The sequence below is a fragment of the Belonocnema kinseyi genome, chromosome 8 (assembly GCF_010883055.1).
Source record: "Belonocnema kinseyi isolate 2016_QV_RU_SX_M_011 chromosome 8, B_treatae_v1, whole genome shotgun sequence".
NCBI classification, from domain to species: domain Eukaryota; kingdom Metazoa; phylum Arthropoda; class Insecta; order Hymenoptera; family Cynipidae; genus Belonocnema; species Belonocnema kinseyi.
The window spans coordinates 51,163,969-51,191,581 of NC_046664.1; the positions used below are offsets into that span (position 1 = coordinate 51,163,969).

The 27,613-nt window shown below is 32.0% G+C and overlaps 1 protein-coding gene across 1 annotated transcript in view; it reads right to left on the reverse strand.

Annotated features, from left to right (window-relative positions):
* Positions 1–27,613, reverse strand: part of LOC117178493 — a 455,271-nt gene that overhangs the window by 59,273 nt on the left and 368,385 nt on the right. Inside the window, exon 7 of the mRNA XM_033369920.1 lies at positions 19,515–19,627. Coding sequence (XP_033225811.1) covers positions 19,515–19,627 — 113 coding nt within the window. The remainder of the gene's footprint in view (positions 1–19,514; positions 19,628–27,613) is intronic.

The following is a 27,613-nucleotide window of genomic DNA, read 5'->3' on the forward strand; positions in this document are numbered from 1 at the left end:
CATATATCTAGTCGGAAGTGGTGCTGACTGAAAACAGATGATTTGGAGCGATTCGCGCGCCATCTGTTGGTCATTCTAAGGACTAATTGAACTACCCTCGTACATCCACAATAAATTTTCCTAATTTTATTCTCCTAACCATTGTTCTATCCTTTTCTTCTATATACTCATTCTGTTCTTCCTCTAACACCAGTTCCTTTCTTACCATTAACACCATGGCACCCATCCCAGTGGGCACCGGGACGTCATAAAGACGTCCGTAGAATGTACCTCAATGTCATATGATTTGACGTCTTTAAGACATCCTTTGAATTTTTTCATGTCTTTAAAAGGTTCTCAGGACGTCCTTAAGACGTCCGCCGAAAGACGTATATAGGACATGTTTAGGACTTGTGTGCCCACTGAGATTCCTCTCCCTTTCACATGCTTCTTTCTTGCTGCTTGCATCTTTTACTTATATTCTTTCGGTAATATTCTTTTCAAGCATTTCGATTCTTTCTCATCCACCCGCATCTCACTCGTCGTTATCATATTCCATTTCTGCACTTCTCCCCAAAATCCTTTGTCGCTCTTTTTGTGGTTATCTCCTTTCTTCCTTTCATTCAGGGCCTTTTGCCGTCTTAAAACCCCCCGTGACCCTTGCATTCCCTTTTAATACTTTTTGTCCCCTTGAATCACTACACGTTTCCTACCCTACCTCACTTCTTCTACTATGGCGTCCTAAATCCATATCTCTCCGTTGACCCATATTCTATCTCTGCTAATTCTTGCACTATTACCTTTACACCTCTCATTCCATGCCTTTCACTTGATTAGCCACATTCTTCTCCTTTCCCGCCACGTCAGATCTTCTTAGATTCTTTCATTTCTTCCTTGTAACAACTTCTTTTTCTTCATAACTTCATATTTGTGCTGCTCACTCCCCAAGTTCACTAGAAACATCTATTCTTTGCCCTCTTTATTCCCTCAAGTCTTCTTATCCCTTACACTCTGACTTGCGCGCCGATGTCTCGCATCAACTACCTAATTTCTTCCTCTATCCTTACACTGTCGCCTTTCAAACCCTTCACTATTATTTTCTTCTTCCTTTTCGCTCTCTCTCTTCCACTTCCATTCTTCTTTCAACCTCTATCGGTCTCAAGCGCCACCTTTCATTCTGTTCGTGCTTGACAACCTCACACTCTCACACTTCTTCCATACTTCCTTTCTTTCCACCTTAGACTCATTCCTTAGTTCTAATTTTCTCACTCTCTCTCTCCTAGCAGTTTCATGTCACTTTTCCTAACCTCCTTATTCTCTTTCTGCCAGTTTTCTATACTTTCCAACTTAATCCACACCTTTTCTTTCTCTCCTTTCCATAATTGATCCCATTTTCCCCACTTTTGCCTCACCTTTATTACCTCGTCTTGCACCTCTTCCCCTTCTCTCTTCATATCATTCAGTCTTCCGCATGTCTCCTTCTATCTTCCGCAAGTCTCCTCTTTAAATCATTTTATAAGGGCTTCTAACTTTATAAATATTTCCCCTTTATCTCTATTTCTCTCCGGCGTTATTTTTTTCGTCTTCACCTTTTTTACGCTATTGCCCCTCTCAGCCTCTTCGCCCACCTGCTCTTTTTTCCTTTTATCATCCCCCCTTTTTTCCTCTTCGCTGTTGATGCTCTCGCTGCTAATCGCGCTTGCCGACACATTCTACATGTGCAACAAATTCCGCGACCCCGAGCTTCCCGATTTCGATCCACGCCTTTCTAATTTAGTGGGTCTCCCGCGCCTATGCCCATTTCCTCGTCTCGATTCGGCCGATGGTGCGGGATACAAGGGCTTAGTGAATGTCTCATCTGCACTTCCCTCACTGCTTGCCTCATCTACGCCGCTACCTTCTCTCTCTATGCTATCGCTATCCCTCTTTGTTTCACTTTTCTCACTTAAATCACTCTGCCTTCTTCCGAAATCTCTTTGCGAACTACGCATAACCGACATCACTCTACCCTGTTAACTAACCTTTCGCATCACCTCACCCTCCCCCCTCTCTTTCTATCCTGCCCGAATTAAAAAAAAAAACAATTTTTCCAAAAACTCGCCCCCCTACACTGATTTATTTTGACAATTTGTGTCTATTTAATTCCTTCTTCCTTCTTACCCTTCAAACTCCTACTTACTGCCAAGAAACCTAGTATATCACCCAAGCGAACCTAACCTCAAAATCAACTTTCGTCAATTTCTGTATTTTCCGTTTAAATTTTCACTTTCTATCACTCCCTTCATTCACACTTGTACTTTCACCCCAGCACCCTCACTCACGACATCCTCACCGCACTCACTCAACTTTTCACTTCTCCTCAAACAAAAAATGATCGCACTCCAAAAACACCGTATATCCTCTATCGGAACTGGAAACGAAAGCCAACAAATTAAGAATAAAAATTGTCTCTTTTTCAACTAACAATCTTTCCAATACAGAAAAAAGGATTGAAATTTCATCCCTTACAATACTATGCCTTATGCTTAACTTAAGGGGGTATTTTTTTATTGTGAAAATCGAAATTATAACATTTCAAGAGTACTCTGTTAAAATTTTAGACCAAAATTCGGAGCGGTTTAGCTGCTATGGCTATTTTCGCTAACGTCCCTTAGCGCGTGGAGCAGGTAGGTAGGTGCACGCTCGGAGATTAAACAATACAAAATTAAAATTTCGAAAAATTTTGTTTTTCTGTCATTTTGTGAAATAATTGTTCCATGCTTTGAAAATAGGTATATGGACGAGGTATACGTCCTATAATAACAAAAAAAGTCAATTGAAATGTTTCAGAGAGTCACAGGACCGATAGCGTTGCCCATAAAACCAGAGGGGAAAAAAAGTTGTCAACTTTCGCGTGTCATGACGGATATGTTTATTAACACTTTGAATTTTTAAAAAATTCATTGTAATGAAACGTCAATAAATGACAGTCCAAATTTGAGATCGAAACATTGTGTAGTTTTGTGAAAAAAAATTCCCAAATTTTTCTTCGATTTGTCGTGATCTATATAGGGATACCCCCTTAACCTATAATTGCTTCCTCTTTTTATATTCTTATTCTTATATTTCATATATCTCATCTTACAAGTGCGCGATGACCTTCCAAGGCTTTCATTTCCTCTTACGATTACTCTTCAAGCTTTTCAAAGACACGCAACCCTAATTTCCCTTATACAAACTTCTTCTACTTAATTTTCGTTTGCGGCTACCCCATAAATTCTCTCTTCCCTCTTCTCTTCTGTACACTTCATTCACTTTTCCCCTTGTCCACATCCTCGCAGTATCCATCTGATGTATCTGCCATGCTCTTTCGCCCTTCCTCATACCCCGTACATCTCTCCAACACATGCTCCCAAGATTCTCTTTCATAACCACTAACCCTAAAAATTTTCGTTTTTTCACTCGTACAATATTTACACTTATTCATTCCACCTGAACTCCTTTTTCAACTTTCCTAAATATTCTGGAACCCCTTTTATCCTTATCAATCTATACCATTTATTGTATTTCGACTCCATAATCTGTTCCCACCTTTTCTTCTTGCCCATTTCCCCCCTCTATTTCCTGCCACATCCTCCTCTCGTCACCCATTCTCTATTCCCTTTTAATTTGCCATCTCTCCTCCTCCAATCTTGAATGTCCAATGTTTCCTCTCCTCTTTCTATTTAATATTTCTTACAGGGATACTTAAGCACTTCTGCTACCCTTACTACTCTTAAGTTTCTCAAAGAAATTCCAAATTTATTTTTCTCTGCATTATGACCGATTTCTCTCTCCCTGTTTCTCCTCTCAGCATGCAATCGGGGCAGTTCCAGCTTACCCCAATAAACCATGTCAGAAATGTATCTTTCATGTTTTCTTTCTCTTTGTACCAAAGTGACATTAAGTATTCGGGATACTCATTTCTTTGACGTCGCAACCATCCAACTTTTTATGACGAGGTACCTGAACAATCTGACAGAAAAAGAATGCAATAATGTTTTCAGAATTGGAAAAAACATTGAAACCTATTGTATCATTTCTAGAAGGGAATACTTTGAAGGTAATACGATTTCTGTAACCGAATAAAGGGATCTCTTTTTTTAATAGACTTAGTGCAAGCACTTTTTGGACTGGCCCTGTATACCCCCTTTTTATTTCTTTTTCATTTTCTCGTCTAGGTTTACTAACAATATGCTAAACAACAACGGGCAAAGCGAGAAACCTTGTCTAAGACTACTCCATGTCCAGAACTTCTGTTCTTTTTTTTTCCCGACTTGGACCCTTGTCTGCGTCTCCGTTATAACCTTTGATATCATATCAATTAACTCTTCGTCTACCTTCCTTTCTTTCATTGCCTTCCATAAATCTTTCTTATTCACCGAGTCAAAAGCTGCCTTAAAATCTAGGAAGAGAGCGACCAGTTTTCCTTTTTTCTGTCCCAGATTCGTATTCACTAGATAATTCAGAATAAAAATATTATCCACTGTTCCCATCTTCTTCCTAAATCCTGTTTGATTATGTGAAATACTTTCTCTTTATTCAACCTGTTCTTATAATCTCTTCCTGAGCACCTCCGCATATATTTTATATGTTACTAGCATGAGAGTTATTCCTCTATAATCTTTCGCTTTTCTACCACCTCATTTCTTAATCAAAGGAAGTATCAAACCGCTTTTCTACTAAATCGGCCATGTTTCCCCTCTCCATACTCTATTACATACTTTTCAAATCTCTTCTCTAACCCTTCTTTCGCCATATTTCACGATAATTCTCCATCTTATCCTCACCCGTTACCTTGTTGGTTTTCAACCTTTTAATTGCTTAATTCACTTTTTCTCTTGTTACCTAAGTCCCAACGTCCATGTCTCCCTCTTTAATCATTTGACCTTCCCATTCACCTTGCCTTCTCCTCCTTTTTTTATTTAAAATAATTTCTCGTGTTCCCTTTTTCTTTTATTATACTTCTTCATTTAATCCCTCCTATTCTCCACTTCTGTAGCGATAACTTCATAACTCTATACTCTTCAAACATTCCAATTCCTACTATTATTTCTTTCCACTTCCTTCTCCCTCACTTAGCATACTTTCTTCAATTCTCTTTACCAATTCGCGCACTTCAACGTTGCAATGACTGGGAAGTGTTCTGGCTCTATTACGTTCCCTACTTTAATTCTTGCCATCAGCCTCCTTATCCTTTCCTCGAATAGTATGCAGTATATTACTGTTTCCCCTTTTTCTGCAAACGAAATATCACCTTCTTCATCCCCAATAGAGTCCCCATTACAAATGAACCACCTTGTTTCTCCCAAAATTTCCACCTCCCCCCCATATTCCCCCATCAAAGCATTCAGAACACCTTCTATCAACACTAATTCGTTATACTTTTTCGCCACCTATTTCCTAATCACATTCCAACCTTCTTCTTCCCCCCTTCTCCTGTAAACGCAAACTATCCTCAACTTTCTTTTTCTTATCTTCCCCATTCTCGTCATTAATCCATCCGTTTCATAAAATTCCATTTCTGCAACATCTGACACATATATCCCCTAGGAAACTTCCTCTTCACTCGCAAACAATCCTTTCTACCTCTTCCACGTGCACCTTCGCTCCAATTCTCTCCATCAACGTTTCCATTCTTTCTCTTCGTAATTCGCTATCCACTTTAATTCTCGTAATCAATATATTTCTATTTCTTTTCACCTTGCCTTCTACTTTCCTTTTCTTATTTATCTCTCTTAATCTTGATTTTATTCTCACATATTCTAGGATAACATTTTCACTCACTTCTTTCACTCTGTCCTTGTCTTACTTCCAAACCTTATCTTTATCTTGCCACCACACCAGACCTCATTGTTCTAAATTCACTCTAACTTTCCTCGACTCCTACCGTACTTCTTCCGTTGATCTTTTACTGTCTTCCGTCTTATCTCCCTGATCGCTTTTTTTTTCAAACCCTTCCCTCTGCCACCATTTATCAAAAAGGTGTATTTACCATAAGCTGTTAACTCTGGATCTATTAAGCAGTTCCCGATTCTATTTCTATTACCTACCTCTACTTCTCCTCTCATTTGCTCTTTCCTTCTCCCCTTACCCCAAAATCCCTGTCGTAGTCCAGTGAACCTCGTTATCATCGGTACTAGCTCCGTAATCACCTTTGCCCTTCCATGTTTCGCTAGCTGCCACGAGACCCTCAGCACTAGTGCTGCAGTCTATCTGCTGCTGCCCTCTGCCGGACTCCACTGGGCTCCCCATGGTTATGCTGGTCTACGTTACCGATCCGCTGTCCCCATCTTCCCTCTCACTTTTCCCGTCTTCGGCAACCAACCTCCAAATTAGCACTTTCAACTTTCTTCCTAACACTTTCAACCTTACAAAACTGCCTGCCCACACTTCCACACAACGCCTTCACTTCACTCACCTCCTTTTGCACCTTTCACCTCAATCACACCTTCTTGCCCGTCGTCAAAAGAAAAAAAGATAGTACAGACAAAAACGCGTACTTTACCATTCAGTACCGGAAACGAAGGCCCCCTTACAACTATATAAAAACCTTTTAAATAAAAAAATGTCCCCTATCAGTTCGAATACCGAAAATGAACGTTTCCTCCTTTCCAACATAATAAAAATATTACAAAATTTCTCTCGTCCTGTTAAGAAAAACATTTTTTAATACAAAATTCAGCTATTAAAACCGTAAAAATGCCAAGAAGAAACAACGCGCCCTTCTTACTCAGAAAAAATGTCATCCCTTCAAACTAATTAAAAATTATTAAACAAAAAACAGCGTCTTCCAATTCAGAAAAAATAATATAATATATTGTTCTGCGAGTTCAACAAAAATTAAAATCGAAATTTTCCTCGTTTCTAAGTCGAGAAATATGTTAAAATTACAAAGTTTCATAGTACAGTGGGACCTCGTTCGTGCCCCATAGTTGGGACCGGGAACCTCGTTTGTGTCGCAAACGTCCCTTCCGGTCGTTTCAAGGGCGTACTTACGTAGCATGATTTATAACACATGACTGATATGTACTAGATATAACTAAACACCATTAGGAACAGCACTGGATTGTGGTGCGCGCGCAACTTTTTGACGTAATTTTCGCGTCATGAGCAAGATTTTGGGGAGTCACGTAACCACGACACGAAGCCGAAAGCGACACGAACGAGTGCGACACGAACGAGGTCCCACTATTTGTAATTTAAGGTATGAGTCCGGTGTGTGTCCTATGAACAAGCCTACAGATTAATAATCCGTTTGAATTTTTTGTTTCAGATGACTACGGAAGGCTGTATGCTTCCCCGAGACAACCTACTTTTTTTCGAGGGCTCCACTTTGACCTAGAAATCATAAACAAATTTAGGCAAATGAAGTCAAAAAAATTTTCTGTACATTTCAAGACAATTATAAAAGCATGTCTAAATTTCAAAACAATCGCATTTTATTTTCATGCCTAAAAAAATTCATGAAAAAACGTCGAGATTTTGGGCGCCACGCCGAACTTATACCTTAATAAAATTATCTAATTGTAAAACTATTGATATTTAATTCTTCGAAATTAAAAAATAGTTAATAAAGTTTCAATCAAACATTTAAATGTGTTTACCTACTACTACTGCCTACTTACTACTACTACTTAACTACTACTACTTGTTTCATTTAAAATAGAATCAGTATCGCTTTAAATTTTTAGAGGTTTAAATCTTTAAAATTTCATTTTTAAATTCTTTCAACTGAAAATGTACGATTGAAAATGAACATCTAAAATAGAAAAATTTCAAAGTTAAAGATGCATAATTGACAAATTTAACAATAAAGCTTCACATTCAGACAAAAAGTTGAAAACGAACTTATTTCAAATTGTATTAAATATGATTGTTATATGAAATTTCTGATATTTCAAATAATTGGATAGATTTTTCTTTCAACAAATTTGTTAAATTCCCAGTTCAAAATGCAATTCATTTTCATTTTCTGGTTTTCCCCGGTCTAAAAAATTTCCGTTTATTTATTATATATATATATATATTAAAATATTAAATTTTTAGATTTTAAAAGTACATATATTCTAGAAAAATGATACAATAAAATATTTAGAATACATTTTAATTCTTCTGGCACTTATATTCAGCCACAATTTTCTTTCTTCAAAAACTAAACATACTTTTGAAAAACTTAGTAATATCTGTCTACGACATGCATGAAATATCGGTTTGAAGAGTGCAATAAAAGTCTCAGCTTGTTTATAACCTTTTTATGGCAACACGTAACATTCAGATATTGCAGAAATGTTAAATGCAAAATTTGTAATTTACTGCATTCCATAAAAGTACAACAATCATGCATACAATGTTTATTGAAAAAGCAAGATAAAGCCGAGTACTTTTTTAAACGATTTTGTGAAGCTTAACTAGGTCAAGTAATTTGAAATTACTAGAATCATAAAGGAGAGAATAGTATTTTTTACTGCTTTGTTTAAAGAAGAAAATCACATGTTTAATCTTGTTCTCAGGGATATTATGAAAGTGAATGAAAAACTTAATTTGCAAAATTCTCCGATTTCTCCCTTATAAAATTTCATCATTCTTCATGACCATTAATATTCAAAGATCAGTATTTGAATCTCATAACATTTTCAGCATTGAATTTCTTTACAGATGTAATGAAATTATAAAAAAATTCACATTGAAATTTATTTAATTATTTTAAATAATCAAGTAAACTGTTAAATTTTCATACCAAAAAGACGAATCATTATACAATATAAAATTTTTAAATAACAATTTATTTGCTAAAAGTTTGCTAACACTTAAATTCGAGTTAAAATTAAATTCCGAGAATTGAGATCAAGAAAATAAGTGTTGCCAAATTCTTTTTAAATTCACATAATTATAATTTTGAAAGATTTTTGAGATAATTAGGAAATATTTATTTTATTTTATAAGATGTTACAAAATATTAGGAGAACTTCAAGTCTTTTAAAATAGGTTTAGGCCTATTGAAAACGCCTTGAATAACTAAAAATGCTATTATCTGACTCGAATTTTCTTTGAAATTAAAATAAAAAGAATTTAAAATGTAAAAATGCTATCATAATCTTCTAAAATTTCCCAGGAATTAAGGAAATTTGTTTATTTTCTTGAAAGCTTTAGAAATTCTTTTAAAGATTATAAAGTTTATTTTCGAAATCTTTAAACATCTGTATTTAAAAAAATGTAAGTTAAAAATGTTATTGGAATCTCTTTAATTTTATTTGTTAATCTCTAATCTTGCCAAATTATAAAGTATTGTTTTAAAATCTTCTTCACTCTTTTTGGAAATTTTAGGAAATCATGTGATACTTTTTAAAAACCTTTGTAATTTTCTCTTGAAGTTCATCTTTCATATAAACCTAAATTTTTATTTTTATTTTCGTGAAATCTTACAAAATTACAAAAAAAAAATCTTTACGAGATTTAATTCATTTTGTAATCGTTTTAAAGTCTTTTATATTATTTTTTAAAACTTTAGGCAATAATTTATAATTTTTATAATTTCCTTTTAAAATTAAGTTCAAGAAACCCACTGAAAATGTTTCTATGAATATTCCTGAGTAAAAATGCTTCGACTAGAGTACGACTTGAATTTTCTCAAATCAAGACATGATAAAGTCGAAAAGGTCGACTTGAGCATGTCTCAGTTCTGAGACGGAGCGAAAAATGTTCGACCATCTCAGCCAAGACAAAGCTTGTCTTGAGACAAGTAGACGTCGTCTTAGCTAAGACAAGGCTTGAATTGAGACAAGTAAACGCCGTCGCACCTGTCTGGGCCATAAAAGTAAGACGAAGTTCTATGTCTCGACTCAGTTTTGAGGCACAGCCAGGCATCTATGTCTTGGAGATGAGCTCAAGACATAATTAAGACGAACTCAAGTCGAAGCATTTCTACTCGGATTATAAAGTGTGTTGACTTGAATGTAAAGACTCCCGAGTAAAAATTCTTCGACTGGAGTTCGACTTGGTTATGTCTTGAGTTCGTCTCCAAGACATCGATGTCTGGCTGCGTCTCAAAACTTATTCGAGATATAGACATTCGTCTTACTTTAATGCCACAACAGGTAAAACGACGTTTACTTGACTCAAGTCGAGCCTTGTCTAGACTAAAACGACGTTTACTTGTCTCAAGGCGAGCCTTGTCTTTGTTGAGATAATCGAACCTTTTTCTGCTCATAAATGAGATTAAAATTGATGAATGACAAATTTTTAATTATTAAATTAGCGATGTTTAATTAAAAAATTCAGAATCTGTGGGTCTGAATGAGTAAAACGCTCAACAATTTTCTTCAAATAAATAAAAATTGTAAGTTTCTATAAGGATTTCCTAAGCCGTTAGAAATACGTGAAAACAAATAATATTTTCGGTATCTTCGTCAAACAAGTATAATACAAATTAAAATCCGTAAATAAGTTGATTGAATATATATATATTGTATGAAAATATACAAGATTGTTTTATCCTTAACAAAGATGTCTTCAAGGCATAGAAACTTGTCTCCAATACATAAGTTGAAGTCTGGCTACGTCTCAAAACTGATACATGCTCAAGTCGAACTTAAATCAAAAAATTTTTATCTATTAATAATGTTTAAAAACATTTAGACATAAATGTTATGATAAAGTAAGATTATTTATGTAAAAATTTTAATATTCGAAGCTGATGGCGCAGAAAATTCGACCGTAACGAAATACGAGCCCCTTTAATTTTAAGTAATATGTGAACAACCCTTAGCTCAAGTATTAATTAAAAAAGAACCATTTTTAAAAAAATAGTTAAGGCTTCAATCAGTGAGGTGAATTTTCAAGTCAAATAGTTAAGTTTTGAATCAAAGAAAATAATTTGCAAAAAGAAAAAATTCTTTTAAACAGAAGAGATATGGTTTCTACTAAAATTACGTTAAAAAATAAAGTTAAAGTTGAAGATATGTCGAATAAAACATATTATAATTAAAAGAAAACAATTTTGTTTAAGTAAAAAAGACTAATTTTCAACAAAATACAAAATTATATTAATTTTCAAACAAATAGTTGCATTTTTATTTTAAAAAAGATTAAATTTCTACTAATAATTTTTAATCGAAAAGCAATTTTTCCTAAAAATGGTTTAACTTTTAACCAAAGAATAAAAATTTCAAGTAAAGTACAGTAAGTGGCAAGTAATAGCAAGTAGAGTATTGACGAAGCAACTGAAAAAGAAGGGCATAGAAATAGAATTACAAGGGAAATTAATTGAGAATAAGAATATTATATCAGAGCATGAAAAATTCACATTCATGATCGTTGACAGTTTTTTAAAGCCCTTCTTATAGAAATTCTGGAACTTTTGCAAGATTTTCTTAAAAATTCCTGACTTTTCACTGACTTTCCTCGGCTATTAAAATTCCCTGAATTTTCCTTGATTTCAATGTGTTATAAAAAAAGTTTTTTTAGATTGAAAATAGGTGAAAAGTGCGAATTCTCATCCGGGCTTTAGGACAGTGGTCGTACCAAAAAGCATGTACCTAGAAAAAAATTTCTCTATGATTTTAGGAATTAAAAAAATAGTATCAATCATTTCTTGTAATAGAAAAAAGATTATTTTTTACAAAAATCGGTCATATTAAGTATATTAATTATAACGGTTATTTTAATTATTTTAATCATACACAAACTGTTTGTTTGAGAGATCTGATTTTTGGCACAACTAGCTTAACCGCGACCTAAACATTTTGAGGCAGTAAAACAAACATTGGACGGAAACCTATTTGCGGTGTGTAAATTCAACGGTGTGTTAGGATTTAGACACGGTTCTCATTAGTCTTCGATTGTGCAAATGAGTGGTTTCAATTATTTAACCCTTAAACGAACAGAGTTGCAAATTAACAACATCTACTATGTTAAATTTTCTTGATTTTCATGTAGCAAGTTTAGAAACCAAATTTAGAAACCTAGAAAATACAAATTAAAAAATGTTAAAGAATATTCTATAATATTTCTTGCCAGAACTTTTTAAATTGTCCCTATAGATTTTAAGGAAATTCCAGATCATTCTAGAATTCAACTTTGCAGGCTAAATATCCAGAATTTATAGAATTTATAGAAATCTACAAATGAAGAATTGTAAATAAAAATTCAAGACATTTTGAAAAATTCTGGAATATACAAGGATATTCCAGAAGATTTCAGATTCTTCAAACACTTTCCTGAACATTCCGAAATGCTTTTGAAAATTCTACAAAACTCCCAATAGTTTTGAAATACCAGAATAGACTAGGGCATTTTAGAACATTTCCGAGAATTTGGAACAATAATTTGTGATTATTTAAAAGCATTTTAGAGCCTGCATGAAAAAATGCATGGACATAACAGAAGCTAGAGAAGTATGCCAGGACAGGAAAGTATAACGGCAAATAGTTAATAAAAAGAGTGTCAGTAGAGTGAATGACGCCTCAAACAAAAGACCTTCGCTACTAATGGACCCAATTGGGGAACCTTACATAACGACTTCGTGAGGTTCTTCGCTTGGGGTGATTGCTAGAGAGATTGATCAGCAACTTGGATCGGAGCAGTGTTGCGGAACGAACGTGTTATTTACTTAAATAGCACGAGAATTCTGGATCAATCTGAAAAATCTCTATCCCTTCCACACACTACTCCTTTCCCCTACCGGGTGAGTCACGCCTACCCCGAAAGGGAAATGGCTTAATGGTGTAATAATAATAATAATAATAATAATAATTTTCAGGCCTGCCGCAAAAATCCCTTTTTAAATTTTCTGGCATTTTCTAAACTAATTTTGTATTTTTCTTGATCATTATTATTTAAAAATGAAATTTATAATCTTGTAAGATTTTCAACATAGAATATTTAATAAAAACAGCATAATAAAATTTTCAATTAGAATTGATCAATTTTTAATTTATTATTCTTAGGGGTCTTATAGCTGAATTTACTTCTAAAATGTTAAAAAGGACCTTTTTCAACAGCGAAAAATCCAAAGCTGACACATTCTAACTCAAAAAGTGCCTAAAAGAGACTAACGTTCTATAGTGTGAATAATCTTCTTTTAAATTTTAAAGAATTCCGAAAATATAATAAAATTTCTAATGGCTACAAGTAAATTTTGACGTATTCTGGATAAATTAATAAGAATTAAGATTACATTATTAATAAGATTAAATTATTTGCCGAAAGTTCTTAAAAATCTCTTCCAATTTTTCAAACCATACAAAATTCCTTAGTTTTTCTAAAAAAAATCTTTAAAAGTAATTAAAGTATTACAATATAATATTCCAAAGCAAGATGCTTTAAGATATTTGAAAATACTCTAGAATAGTACAAATTATATGTATTTTCTTTAAATTATTAAAATGAATTGAAAATTCCTTTGAATTTTTTTGATCGTTTCAAATTTTTTTTAATCTTGAAAATGTCCATACATTTTTTTAAAAAGGCTTAATCTATTGAAACCTTGAAAAAGATATAAAAATAACTAAAAAGCTTTTAAAATCCCTTGAAATCAATGACATCGCCAAGAATAAGAATAAATAAGAATAAAATCCCTTTAAATTATTTTAAGAATAAAATCCCTTTAAATTATTTTAAATGATTGTATTCTATTAAAACCTCAAAAAGATATTTAAAATCTTGTGAAGTGTTTTTAAATTCCTTTAAAAATTGTATACCTGTTAAAAATCACTTGAATTTTATGAAATACTCTGAAATCTTTCAATTTCTTTAAATCCTATGAAATCTAAAATCCTAAGAAATCCTCATTCAATTATTGTAAATAAATTCTTCGAAATCAATGAAAATATTATAAAATGTCGTGAGATTACATATAATCAATTGATATTTCCTGAAATCTTGGAAAAAGGGAGAAAACGATATAAACAAAAGAAAAACGCGTCACGTAGTATTTGCATGTTCCCCTAATAGCTTTTATTCTAAAACCTTTTATTACCTTTTATTACTTCACCTACTTCGCCAACCAACATATGCCCTCACTTCCCTAGCCCAAACTTACCATTGCTTCCATTCTCCTTATTTCCCATCATTTCATATTACTTCCCCTACTTTTATTATCTCTTACTCGCCTTTCTCTTATTTCCCCTGAATTTCTCTACCCTAATTTGTTCCCAGTTCCTCTGCTTCTCTTACTTTTCCAACGACACTTACCTCCCCTGCGCACTAGTTCTCCCTTTCCCACGTATCATGCTTTCCCTCTCCACGTTTCTTCTATTTCTTCCTCCAATAATTACTCAACTTCACCACCCCTCATTGACCCACACAGCTCCTACTCTTATTTTATCTAACTCCTCTCTCACATTTCCTATACTGCTCCTCCCGACACTTCTCCCACTTTCCTTCCGTCATTTGTCCTCACTTACCCTTCTTGAAAAATAATACGACGGGCGGGCACCCGACAGAAGCTATCAGAGTTTGCCCTAAAAAGTGACTATAGTGACTTTACCTTAAAAAGGTGACACAGAAGTGATTTGAAATAAAACATTATTTAAGGTAAATGACAGGCACCTACAAACAAGGCTTTCGTACCCTCTTAAGACGTTAATTATATCTTTCAAATCACTCCGTCCCATAACACTGCCCCCACTTTATCGTCTTTAATCATTTCCAATCATTTCCTACTATCTTTCAATTACTTCCACTGCCCTCACTTTCTATACTTCCCCACTCCTGCATGTACCTCTCCTCACTGCTCTTTTCTTCTTTACTTCCCCCTTCTCCTGTCATAATTTCATCCAAATCGCCACCCCTTATTTCCCCTACTTACCTGTATCTCACTTCCACTTTCAGGAAAAAAGTACGACAGATGGTCGGTTGGGCAGACACCCAACCGAAACTAAAAGGGTTTTAGTGGCTATGTGGAAGTTCCCTGACATTAGCAGTTTTTTTTAAAAATCCTGGACATTTCCCTGATTTCCAGGTTGTCCCTTATATGCGGTTCCCATGCAGTTCACAATGCTTGCTGAGTATATGGAATTGAAAGAAGTGATAAGAAATTGAAAAAGGTTCTAGTACATTCGAATCTGCTTCTTTAAATGATTTTTTATTTAAACAATCTAGATTGAACAAACAAGATACAATTATAATTCAAAGTGTACTTCTAGGCCTTTTCTCTTTATTCAAAAAATAAAAATCTATACAAAAATATAAATTTTCATCATACACTGATCGTAGAAATTTGATAGGTATGCTTGTCAGACTTAGCCTGTTATTTGTTTTAACATACTAACGGAAATTTTGTTCATTTATACATTGTTTTCTTTTAAATTTGATACTTTCTGTGCCCATAACCTGCTATCATGATTTAAAAAATCAGAAAAAAGACTTGCAGAACACAAATATGATTTATTTGCGATGACAAAACAATGTTGTATTTAGCGATGAAAACAGACAGGAGTGACTAATTTCAGATTACCAATATCACAACAAATTAATGAATATTCTATGGTATCTTTTAAAAGAACCTAACCTCTTTAAAAAGTCTGGAATCGCTTTAAACAATTAATATCTATAAAAATACCCAAACGTAAAATCCTGTAAAATCATTTCAAATCCCTTCACATTGTATACAGCTCTTGTAAATTACTCTAATTTTGTTCAAATGTCCTAAAACCTTTTAAAAAAAATTTAAATCCCATGTCTGAGAATAATGCCTCTCGAAAGTAGTATTAAAAAATTGGAAAATTGAGAACACCATTCAATCTAAGTCTATCTTTCTAGGTTTTTTTTATTTAAACGGCCTAAATTCAAGACATATGAAAAAATCAGGAATTCAATTGAAACTTTCGAGCCTTTTCTGTTCTGATAAAAAAAGCTTACGAAATCATAAGAAATGAGAATATCGACAGTCGACAGGACCAAAAGAACTGCTTGGATTGCACGAAATGGTCCAATAAAAAGCTTATAAATTGTTATTCAGATCGAAGCAGACAAAAGTATAGACAGATGTATGAGAGCCATCATGTGCAATACTGAGAACATTACTCCCCGTTAGATTAATACTGCACCGCATCGCATCGTTCGGTACCTTGTTCTGGTAGTCTGCCAAAAACGTAGTATTGTGCATCCCGGAACCGGAAACACCCACCCATCCTGTGGCGGTCAGGTTTAAATTTCTCGAAAGCCCTCCAAAATGACTTGCATTGCCACTGAGGAGGTGGATCTTACTTTCTACGGCGAGAATTTATTAAGATTTTCAGAATAATGTCCGCGGATGTTCCGAATACTTTGTTCCCATTCTTTGGAATAATGACCCAACCGCTAGAATTCAGGATTTTATATTCAAGACTTTATATTCAGGAGTGAAGAGATTTCAAAAAACATTTTTACGTTGTTTATATGATGAAAACTTTTTTTATATTTAAACTACAACAATGCGATATCTAGCAGATTTGTTCGCGTCTTCGAGATTCATCAATCGAGATATTGTCGAACCTTTAAGGACCCACTTACACCGATTTATGAAGTTTCAAAAAAATATATTCTTTTCACATGAGAACAACTTTTCTAATAATCCGAATACAACTATAATTTATCTAGGGAAATTGTTCGCATCTTCAAGACGCATCGATCGACCTATTGTTGAACATTTATGACTTACCAGTACCGATTTACGATTAAAAATTTTTTTTTCTGTATTCTGTTTGTACAAGAAAAACTTTCTCCCATATTAGGAATACTACAGTAATGTATATGATATATTTGTTCGCGTCGTCGAGATCCTTCAATTCTCCAATTGAAAAAACTTACTAGACCTACCATAACACACCGATATAGTTTTTTAATTTTGTAAAAAAATTATTCACCTTGTTTATAAAAGGATTTGTTTAAAAGTCGAGATGCATGGACATAGATTGAGATTTTGATAGGCTCTCCGATTTTTTGAAAAGAAGATTTTCAGTACAGCAGATGTATAAGCTTGAAAAATATTTGTAATATTTAATTTTTTAAGAGAAAAATCTTCCTCTATAAGAAATCAAATTTATTTGATACCTATGTGGAAGTAGTAGGGCTCAGGATAGAACATTTCCGGAGCCTGGGGAGGTACAAAAATTAGTCCACACGACGCCACTGAAATTTTTTACATAAAAAATAAAGGGAAATTTTTGATTTGGTAAAGGAACGTCTATTAATTACGTGAGGATGATTTTTGTAATTTTATATAACCCACTGTAAGGATGCCTTACATTTTGGTGACCACCGCCATCAAAATAATAATTCAAAAATAATTCAGGAGTTTAAGGATATTACCTGGTATAATTTGAAAGTGAGTCTTAATTGCTCAAAGAATTTCGAAATAGAGATAGCGATCAGGAGATTTTAATGATATTTTGAAGATTTGAAGGGATCTTGAGAGATTTCAAAGTATTTCAAAAGATTTCAAAATATTCCAACCGATTTTAGGAGACTTGAAGGGGTTTTGAATAATTGCAAAGAATTAAAAAATATTTCAAAACGTTCCAAAGTATATTCACGAATTTCATATTTTAAAAGATTTATGCAAATTTTAAAGGCTTTCTGCATATTACAAATGATTTTCAGGTATTTCGGAAAATTTTAATGGACTATAATAGATTCAAATAGACTTTAAAATATTGTAAGCAAGGATGTTTATTAATTCTCAAAGAACACAATCGTTTAAAAGCGTCTTGTAGAGATAGTATACAATGGCCATCAAATTAAATAGATATCAAAGAATCATCACATAATTTAAAAAATCTCAAGGAATTTTCAAAATTTTCAAAAGAATTCATATATTTTTAAGCAACTGCAAAGGTGGATTAATTCCTCGACTCCAAATTTTTTGGACGCACGTGGTATAAAATATTTCACAATAAAAAGTAAATCAAATAATAATGATACAATGTAGAGGAGAGTACCCAAATATGAGATACCAACTCTGTTTGGCGTGATTGTCGAAATTCTATGTACTGAATTTAAAAGTAATATAGGTCATTTTAAGGGAAATTTAGTTTGTCCTAAGAAGCTCAAATAAAAAATTTTGTTACAAATTTTTTTTATGCTGAAAATACAAAAAATGTAAAAAAGTGCTTTTTCCAAACTCGTCAAACTATTCTCATAATATGACATACCCCAGGAAATAGCTAATAAAATGAAAAATAATGTATTATTTTTAATGAAAAACTTCATTCTATGTTTCCGAAGTATAAATTTACTGCTATTTAGATATATTTATTTTTTGCAGTAGTCAGAAACACTGTTGTAACCAATTTTTCCAGCCCAGCCACGGTCTTATAAAAACTACAAGTATCTCATATTATGAGAACCACACCGTGCAACTATGCACTTACTATGCCTGAGCTGTATAATGAAAAACTTCAAAACTATCGGTATTTTTCTACTTAGTTATTCGATCCCCAGCACTCCAGACTAACTTTACTTCTGAATACATATTTAATGAATAATAAATAGGGTTTAAAGAATTCCCTTCTAAGAACTCGACCACCATTGATTTCACAAAAAGTTCGCCTATAATCTTTAGAAGCCCAATGAAAAATGGACTATACCACAAAATTACTCTTTCTTCAAGGGCTACAAGTTAGTGATAGAACCAACAGAGTGGGTCTCTTAGTTTAACTGACACCCCGCTTTCTCATATTACGAGAATATCTCATATTCGAGTACTCTCGTCTATATAATAGGATAAAAATTAGTTTCAACAGATATAACAAGTGCTAATTAGAATTTCTTTTAATCGATAGAAACTCAAGAAATCTCAAGCTAAAAAATTAGCATTGTTAAAAATTACTTCTAAAATCGAGGGAAATATTCTTATTGTCGACTAAAACTAATTGTAGAACATAACTGGAGCTAAATTTAGGAATAAATATATTTCGGTTTATCTTGTTTATTTGGCAATAGTTATTTCGGATTTTATGTATTTCTTCCTATTTGGGTAAAAGTTGAAGTTCTAATTTAGCCCTAATATTGTGTAGTTTATTTTCCTCCTTGAAATATGCTCTACAAATCTCTTTATTACGTTTTTATAAATTAAATTTCATTTAGGAATTATATAATTGGTGATATTGTAAATGATGTTTAACTAAAATAAAACTTTATCAATACATATATACAAAAGTAATCTATTGAGAGCCTTTAAAGGAATATAATTAGCTCTACCAAATGACGATCAAGTAAGCATAGTAACTTTTACTAAAAGGAAAGGAAAGACAAAAAGCCCTAAATTACTAATAATAAATAGACAATTTCAACTTGAAATATTTTTTCTAAAGTTTGTCTTTCCATATCTTCCAAAATTAGTTATAATAAATTATAAACTAATTTAACAATGCTTATTTTTGAACTATAGATAGCTTTAGCATCATTCTATTATTTTAGACCTTTTTCCTTGAAAAGAAAAATTGATCAGCTCTATAAGGCGCATTTTAGATCTATTTAAATATCAAATTTGATTAAATTATTATTATATAAATTTCTTTCAATATTTAACTTACATCGCATAGCTCGATCTCTTCGTCGTATCGGAAACGACAGTTAAAGTTGCCATTACACTTAAGTTTCAAATCGATACATCCATCCTCACAATCGAATTCATCTTCCCTGCACCCTGAAAAATGTCAATTTATTTCATTAATTACCTACATGTTTCATTTTAAAATTTTGTTTCAATTTATTTTATAAACTTTATTCTTCATTAAAGCAACTAGTTTTTCTTTAATACAAGATCTTGAGTAAATGCCCTCGTCTTTAGAATTTCAAAATGTCAGTATTTTTATAAGTTCCTAATTTTTTATAAACATCTTTTAATAATTGTACAAAGTAATATAGAACATGTTTTCAAACATGTAAAACATTATTTCGATACACTTTTTAACGTTGAATCCAACAATCATCTGCATTTTCCTGTAGTGTTAATGGTAATGTAGTGCCAGAGATAATTTAAAAAATGTAGAAAAAAACGCGAAGAATGATTGTTTACACAGAAACCGTGATATTCAAAAAATAATAAACCAATTTTTTCACAAACCTTAGGCTATTTACTTTACTTCTTAATGCTGAAAATAACTAAAAAGGCTTGATAATTCATTATAGTAAACAGCATTCTTTAAATGTATTACAAATAATAGAATACTGGAAAATGTAAAAGAAAGATACTTCTTTGCCTTTTTCTGAAAAATTTTAGCAAACTAAAAAGAAGTCGAAAAATTTCAAAAAATGTCTGGAATAAATGTTTGAACCTTAAATTCTGATATTTACTAAGTCAATAGGACATTAATATTTACAGTTTTCAAAATATTTGTTGAAAGTTTATTTCTTTAACTAATTAAGATATATGTCATGTCTTTTTTCATTCATTTAAGGAGTCTATATTTTTTCAAACTACAAGAAACCTTTAAAAAATTTTAAAGTTATTAAAATGTCAGCTATTTTTCTGAAAATAGACAAATCTTAAAGTTGTTCCTCGTTGAAAGATCTACAAAAAGTTCTCTGAACACTTTTTAAATTTTCACTGTTTTCGAAATATATTCATATTTGACGTTTTTCACGATTTTTAGTAATAACGCAATGACAAATAAACACTGTAATCTTTTATCACATCATTTTCAAAATTTTCAGAAATTATTATCTTTTTGAATAAATACAATTTTTTGGAAATTTTGAAATGTTCTTGGGGAACATTTTTCAGGTATTTTAAAGGGGATCACCTTTTCTGAATGCATGCTTTCAGCCTTTTTAATACTCATGAAGCGGGGCTGAAGTTATCATTTTTATTCCCTATGGAGTAATTAATTATTTTTTCACTTCTCTTTAAAACTCGTGTATTTTTCAGTAGCATAGGCTTGTCGAAAAAGTCCCGCTTATTCCCCTTTGTGAAGGTTAAATTATTTTTTCCCATTTGACCATTTCCTTATTTTCATTTTATTTAAAGAACAGTGACAATATCTATTTTCTTGTGAAGCACTTCATATACCACAAACATAACACTAAGATGCCTGCAAATCAAAATTAGATTTCCAAATACCTACTTTCCTGCTCATTAGAGACAATTATATAAAAAATTAAAAAAGAGAGAGAAAAAGGGAAAAGTCGAACAAAACCAACACAAATTATCTCTATAATTTTTCAAAACGATAGAGAATTTTTCATAAAAAGTTAAGGTGCAAATATCTTTTTAATGAGAGCTAGTGGAAGCAAATGTATGCCAGATTTGAAATGTCTCTGAAATCTTCTTAATCTATCCGAAATCTTTGCGAAATATTTCAAATATTTTAGAAATATTGGATCACATTCTCAAAAAGATTGATATCTTTGGTGAAATAATTGAATTCCTTGTGAAATCATTTAAATTTATCCGAAGTCTTTATGTAATCTTTGGGAAATCATTCATGGTTTGAAATCTTTTTAATCTATCCGAAATCTTTGTGAAAACTTTAAAATCTTTTTGATATCTTTGAAAAAGCATAGCAATCTTTGTGAAATCTTTGCGAAATATTTCAAATGTTTTATAAATATTTGATAATATTTGGGAAACTATTTAAATCATTGGAAAATAATTTGAATATTTGTGAAATTTGTTTGTAATTAGAGCCTGTGAAATATATTTAAACTGTCCAAAATCTTTGCGAAATATTTTTAAATCACTCGAAATCTTTGCGAAATATTAAAAATCTTTGTGAAATGTTTCGAAAATCCTTGAAATGTTTGTAATATATTTGTGAAATTCTTTAAATCTTTGCGAATCATTTGAAATCTTTCGGAAATCATTTACATGTTTGTGAAATCTTTTAAATATTTTTTAAAAAGTTGTGCAATTATTGAAATTATTGTGAAATCTCTGGTAAATAATAAGTGCCTTTGTGAAATCTTTTAAATATTTTCTAAATGGCTGTGAAATATTTGTAAAATATTTGAAGTATTTGGTAATATTTATAAAAACGTTTTAAATCTTTGTGAAAACTTTTGAAAATCATTGAATTCTTGGTGGAATATTTTATATCTATCCGAAATCTTTGAGACATTTTTTTTCTTTTGGAAAATAATTCTAATTTTTATGAAGATTTTCTGAAATCTTTACAAAATATTTTAAATATTTTTGAAATATTTGATAATACTTAGTGATATTGGTGAAATTAAAATCTTGGTTAAATCTATAGTAAATCATTAATCTCATTATGAAATTATTGAAATCGTTGCGAAATCATTGAAATCTTCATGCAATTTTTGAAATATATCGGCAATTCTTCAATAATAATTTGAATCTTTTGAATATTTTTAAAATTATTGAATTGTTTGTGAAATCGTTGTAAAATTTTCCTGAAATCTTCAGAAATCTGCGAAAAAATAAATATATTTTTTTAATATTTGGTAATATTGATGAAATTATTGAAATCTTTAGAATTTCACAGTGATTTCAGAAATACATCGATGATTTCCCAAAGATTTTAAATAATGCACAAAGATTTAGAAAATTTCAAGAATATTGTCAAATACTTAAGAAATATTTTTATACTTTCTTCAAAGATTTCAATGATTTTCTAAAGATTGCAAATGTTTGGAAAAAATTCGGATAGTTTACAAAGATTTCACAAAAGCTTCAATAATTTTCGATTTCAGGAATTGAGAAATTATAACAAATGTTTGAGAAATATTAAAAATATTTTATTAAGATTTCAATGATTTTCCAAAGGTTTAAAGATTTCATGAATATTTTAAATATTTCATTAATATTTCGGATAGATAGAAAAGATTTCACAAATATTGTAATAATTTTACGAAGATTTCAATCATTTAAAAAATATAATCAAATTTTATAATATATTTGAAATATTTCGCAAAAAATTCAGAAAGATTTGACAAAGATTTTACAGTTTTCAAATATTTGGTAGTATTTGTGAAATTACACAGCCACACAAAAAAAGTGTGCGGATCTGGTAACAAGACACACGTATTCCTATGGATTTTGGGGCGCTGAATTCAAATTCTGTATCAAAAATCACCCATCACGTCATGGTTGAGCCATAACCTCAAAACATGACGAAAAATCATGGACTGAGGCAAATAAATTTCAAAATAATGCCAGTGATGCAAATTTTCACTTCAAAAACATGTCGACAACTGTAAAGGATCAACCCTTGCCTGATATCAACTTATTGAACATAACTTTACCCAACAGAACCTGACCTCACCTAACCTGAATTAACAGAAATTTATTGAACTACACGTAAAGCTCTGAAAGCATATTCTCCCAGTAGCAAATGTGTGCTACATTGAATGGGTCAATTCGAGCCTAACCTAGAAATAAATCTAACCTAGCCTAACCTAACCTAACCTCACGAAACACAATTAAACTGACTGTGTTGTCCCGTTGTGTTTGCGGTACCGTTTCATTCAGCTTCAGCTTAACCTACATAGAGGTTTAACCTATCCTAACCTAACAAAGCCTGACCTAACATAACCTAGCCGAATGAAATTCAACCACACGTGTAGCTATGTAAGCGTACGGTTCTCAGTCTTATATGTGTGCTATATTTAATAGGTTAACTCGATCTCAACCTACAAATGAATCTAACTTAACAGAACCTAACGAAATTTTGCTTAACGCATCACAACTTATCTTAAGTGTTCCCGTTGTACCACAATAAAATTCATTTCATTGTACTACAGGTAGTTAAAAATTTAGACGCACATTACTCATTTGAAGAAACTTAGAACTGCAAGTAGAATTGACCCCATTTCAATTAACCTGACAACGTTTGTATCAATTAAAATGTAGAACTGTAACTTAAACATGCAAATGAATAAGATTTTTATTCAAAATTTTTTTCTCTCTGCTTTTCTTAGACTTAAGTTTCTTCAAATGAGTAATGTGCGTCTAAATTTTTAACCACCTGTAGTACAATGAAATGAATTTTATTGTCTTACAACGGAAACACTTAAATTAAGTTGTGTTGCGTTAAGCAAAATTTCGTTAGGTTCTGTTAAGTTGAATTCATTTGTAGGTTAAGATCGAGTTAACCTATTAAATATAGCACATATTTAAGACTGAGAACCGTACGCTTGCATAGCTACACGTGTGGTTGAATTTCATTCGGCTAGGTTAGGTTAGGTCAGGTTTTGTTAGATTAGGATAGGGTAAACCTCTATGCAGGTAAAGCCGAAGCTGAATAAAACGGTACCGCAAACACGACGGGACAACACAATCAGTTTAATTGTGTTTCGTGAGGTTAGGTTAGGTAAGGTTAGGCTAGGTTAGATTTATTTCTAGGTTAGGCTCGAGTTGACCCATTTGATGTAGCACACATTTGCTACTGGGAAAATATGCTTCCAGAGCTTTACGTGTAGTTCAATAAATTTCTGTTAATTCAGGTTAGGTGAGGTCAGGTTCTCTTGGGTAAAGTTATGTTAAATAAGTTGATATCAGGTAAGGGTTGATCCTTCACGGTTGTCGACCTGTTTTTGAAGTGAAAATTTGCATCACTGGCATTATTTTGAAATTTATTTGCCTCAGTGCATGATTTTTCGTCATTTTTTGAGATTATGGCTCAACCATGACGTGATGGGTGATTTTTGATACCGAATTTGAATACAGCGCCCCAAAATCCATAGGAATACGTGTGTCTTGTTACCAGATCCGCACACTTTTTTTGTGTGGCTGTGTTATTGAAAGCTTTGTGAAGTACTTGGGAATATGAATTTTATACCTGTATTTATTATTTATTATTTACTAATATATTTCTTATTCGTTATTATTTATGTGCAGTTTGTATTTAGTATAATCTTCTTTTACTATAAACAAAGAGTGTCATTCAATATTACAAGTTTCTTCTCCTGCCCCCACTAAGAAAAAAAGGATCCGCCGCTTCAGCCCAGATCCATGGGTAACATTTTAAGGACCAGTGTTATTAGTGCAATTTTGAATTGCATCTGAATATATGTGTCATAATAAAGAATGTAACCTCCAAATAATCATCCTTGCTTTGTATCCAGAACCATTAACTGCGTACATGATCATTCTGAATCCTTCGAAATCTACATAAAGCTCATTCTCAATTCAAACGAGTGATCGGGCACTAATATGGAATCTAAATCCTTTATCGAACGATTATCCCCACTGGAATGGTCCCTTTAAGCTGACTATTGATTACTAGAAGTGGTGTAGGAATCCACCTACAATTACCAACAATCCGATAATATTTCATAATAAAGTACCCCAGAGTAACCTTAGTGCGTAAACCACGCTTCAACTGAATAATGTCCCCGTTTTATTAAATTATTTTTGTAATTAGGTATCTCAATTTTAAGGATGAAGAAATAAATCCTTTTTACTGGATAGCATAACTCTAAATAGTAAAAAATAAATTTGCACTTTACGACTCTTAAGTGATTCAGAATCGCAGGCATTGAAGCTTTTGGCACAGCTTCCTCGTGAAAATTAATTCCTCGCAGAATGCGATTCGAGCTCGAAGCAAAAGTTTGAACACATTTTTCTAGCAGAAAATAATGCATTTCCGATGTTTTAAAGAATTCCATTTTTCTGCTCTTAATGCTCTTCTTTCCCATCAGCGTCATTAATTTTTCAAGGAACAATGGAAATCATCTACTTTCGCGCACAGCTTTGTGAGATAATGTGAGATATTTTTTACTGCATCCATGCATTTTATTAAAAGAATCCGATATTTTATCATAAGCTAATTAGCACTAAAATTCTAGTCTATGTAGTATGCACATTCCTAACTCGGATATAATTCAGATTGTCGGATTAACCATGGTATCGTATAATCTTCAAAAAAGCATGCATTTAAATAACGATTGATGTTTTTTGAACACGGTTTATCATATAAAAATTATACAATTTTTTCGGGGATGTCTCAAATTTTTAGTGTAGAAATGTAGATGTGCATTAAACAATTGATATACCTATGTTACTGATATTTTCTTTTATTGTTGTCAAATATTAATGAATGAGAAAAATAAGGAAATTCCGTTTATAGAGGACTACGCTGGAAGCTTTTCTATTGATCAGATTTCTTTCGAAGATGACCCAAATTAAAGGTCTTGGCATGTAGGTGTGCAGTAAAAAAAGAGTATTATGTCATTACTGATTTTATTTTCCAAACATGCAAAAATAAAACATAAATTTTATTTTCTGGACCTCTATGCTGCAATCTTTTCTTTTAGATCGATTGTTTTCAAAAATAACTCAAATTTAAGGATGTCACATGTTGATGTAGATTAAAAATTTAAATTTTCTGTTCTAAAATGACGTCTTTTGTTATTAGTGATTATGAAATATAAAAATAAGAAAAATCCTTTTTTTAAATCAGTGTGCTGGAAACTTTACTTTCAGTCTGACATTCTTTAGTGAATATGTTGAAATAAGTAGTAAACAAACAAAATGATATAGATCTACTAAAATTAATTTCTCAATATTTAGGGATATATTGCAGCTTAAAATCCTTTGATCAAAATAAAATAAAAAAATGGACAATTGAAATAATCAGTTGGAATGGTAATAAAAGAGTTTCTAATTTAATACTCTCTTTAAGCTATTACCAAAATAAAAAAAGATTTATTCACTTTCGTTCTAGTAAAAAAAAAATATTTCACTGATAACATAGGCCTGCAAATAATGGGATCATGTCAGTTGTTGGAAAGTGGAGGGCCATTTTCGAAGTAATTTTTTACGCAGAATCCGAATCCGGGGTCAGAATTGGCTCATCACGTCAGTATTTTAAGATATTTGAGGTTATGTATCAAAAATGGCGTTTTTGGCTACTTTTGAGGTTAATGACAGTAGACAAGATCTGCCTCAAAGTATTTAAAGCAAATGCTCAAGACGTAATGGAACATATCTCGTAATTTCAAATTGGCGTAACTTGGTAAAGAAAATTGATAATTGAACTCTGCGACCCTCAATTCAAAGAGAAAGAGCAGTGCTATATGATACAACTAAAGAAAAAATCCCAAAAAATTTTATGTCTTCTTTAGATAGACGCAAAAGTAGCCGAAAACGCCATTTTTTTGGGTACATAACCTCAAATATCTTAAAATCCTGGCGTGAAGGGCCAATTCTGACCCCGGATTCGGATTCTGGGTAAAAAATTACTTCGGAAATGACCCTCCACTTTTCAACGACAAAATCATGTTGGCCTGTGTAATTGATGCCCTAATCATGCAAATATACAATTTATTGTTTTTGTATAAAATCAAAAGATAATTTTATACATGATCGATATATTTTTCATTTTTGAACAAAAATCTTTAAGTTTTATACAATTATTTATAATAATAGAAATATTTTTAAGTATTTATGAATTTCACAAAGTATTTGAATGTTAAGCAAGCTTCATCTATTTATGTTTAGAATTTATAATAGTAAATCATTTTTTTAATTCATTTTATTTTTTAGATAAGCATTGAAACTAATGAGAAAATGGCGGTTTCGCAAATTTAAATATGATAATCAAATTCATGACATTCCAAATATTGTGAAATAATATTTATCTATCAGAGATTGGTAAATAAAATGGAAAATAAAATTATCTATCAAAGATTTGAAAATAAAAAATGAGAAATTTTCGTTTATTTAGAT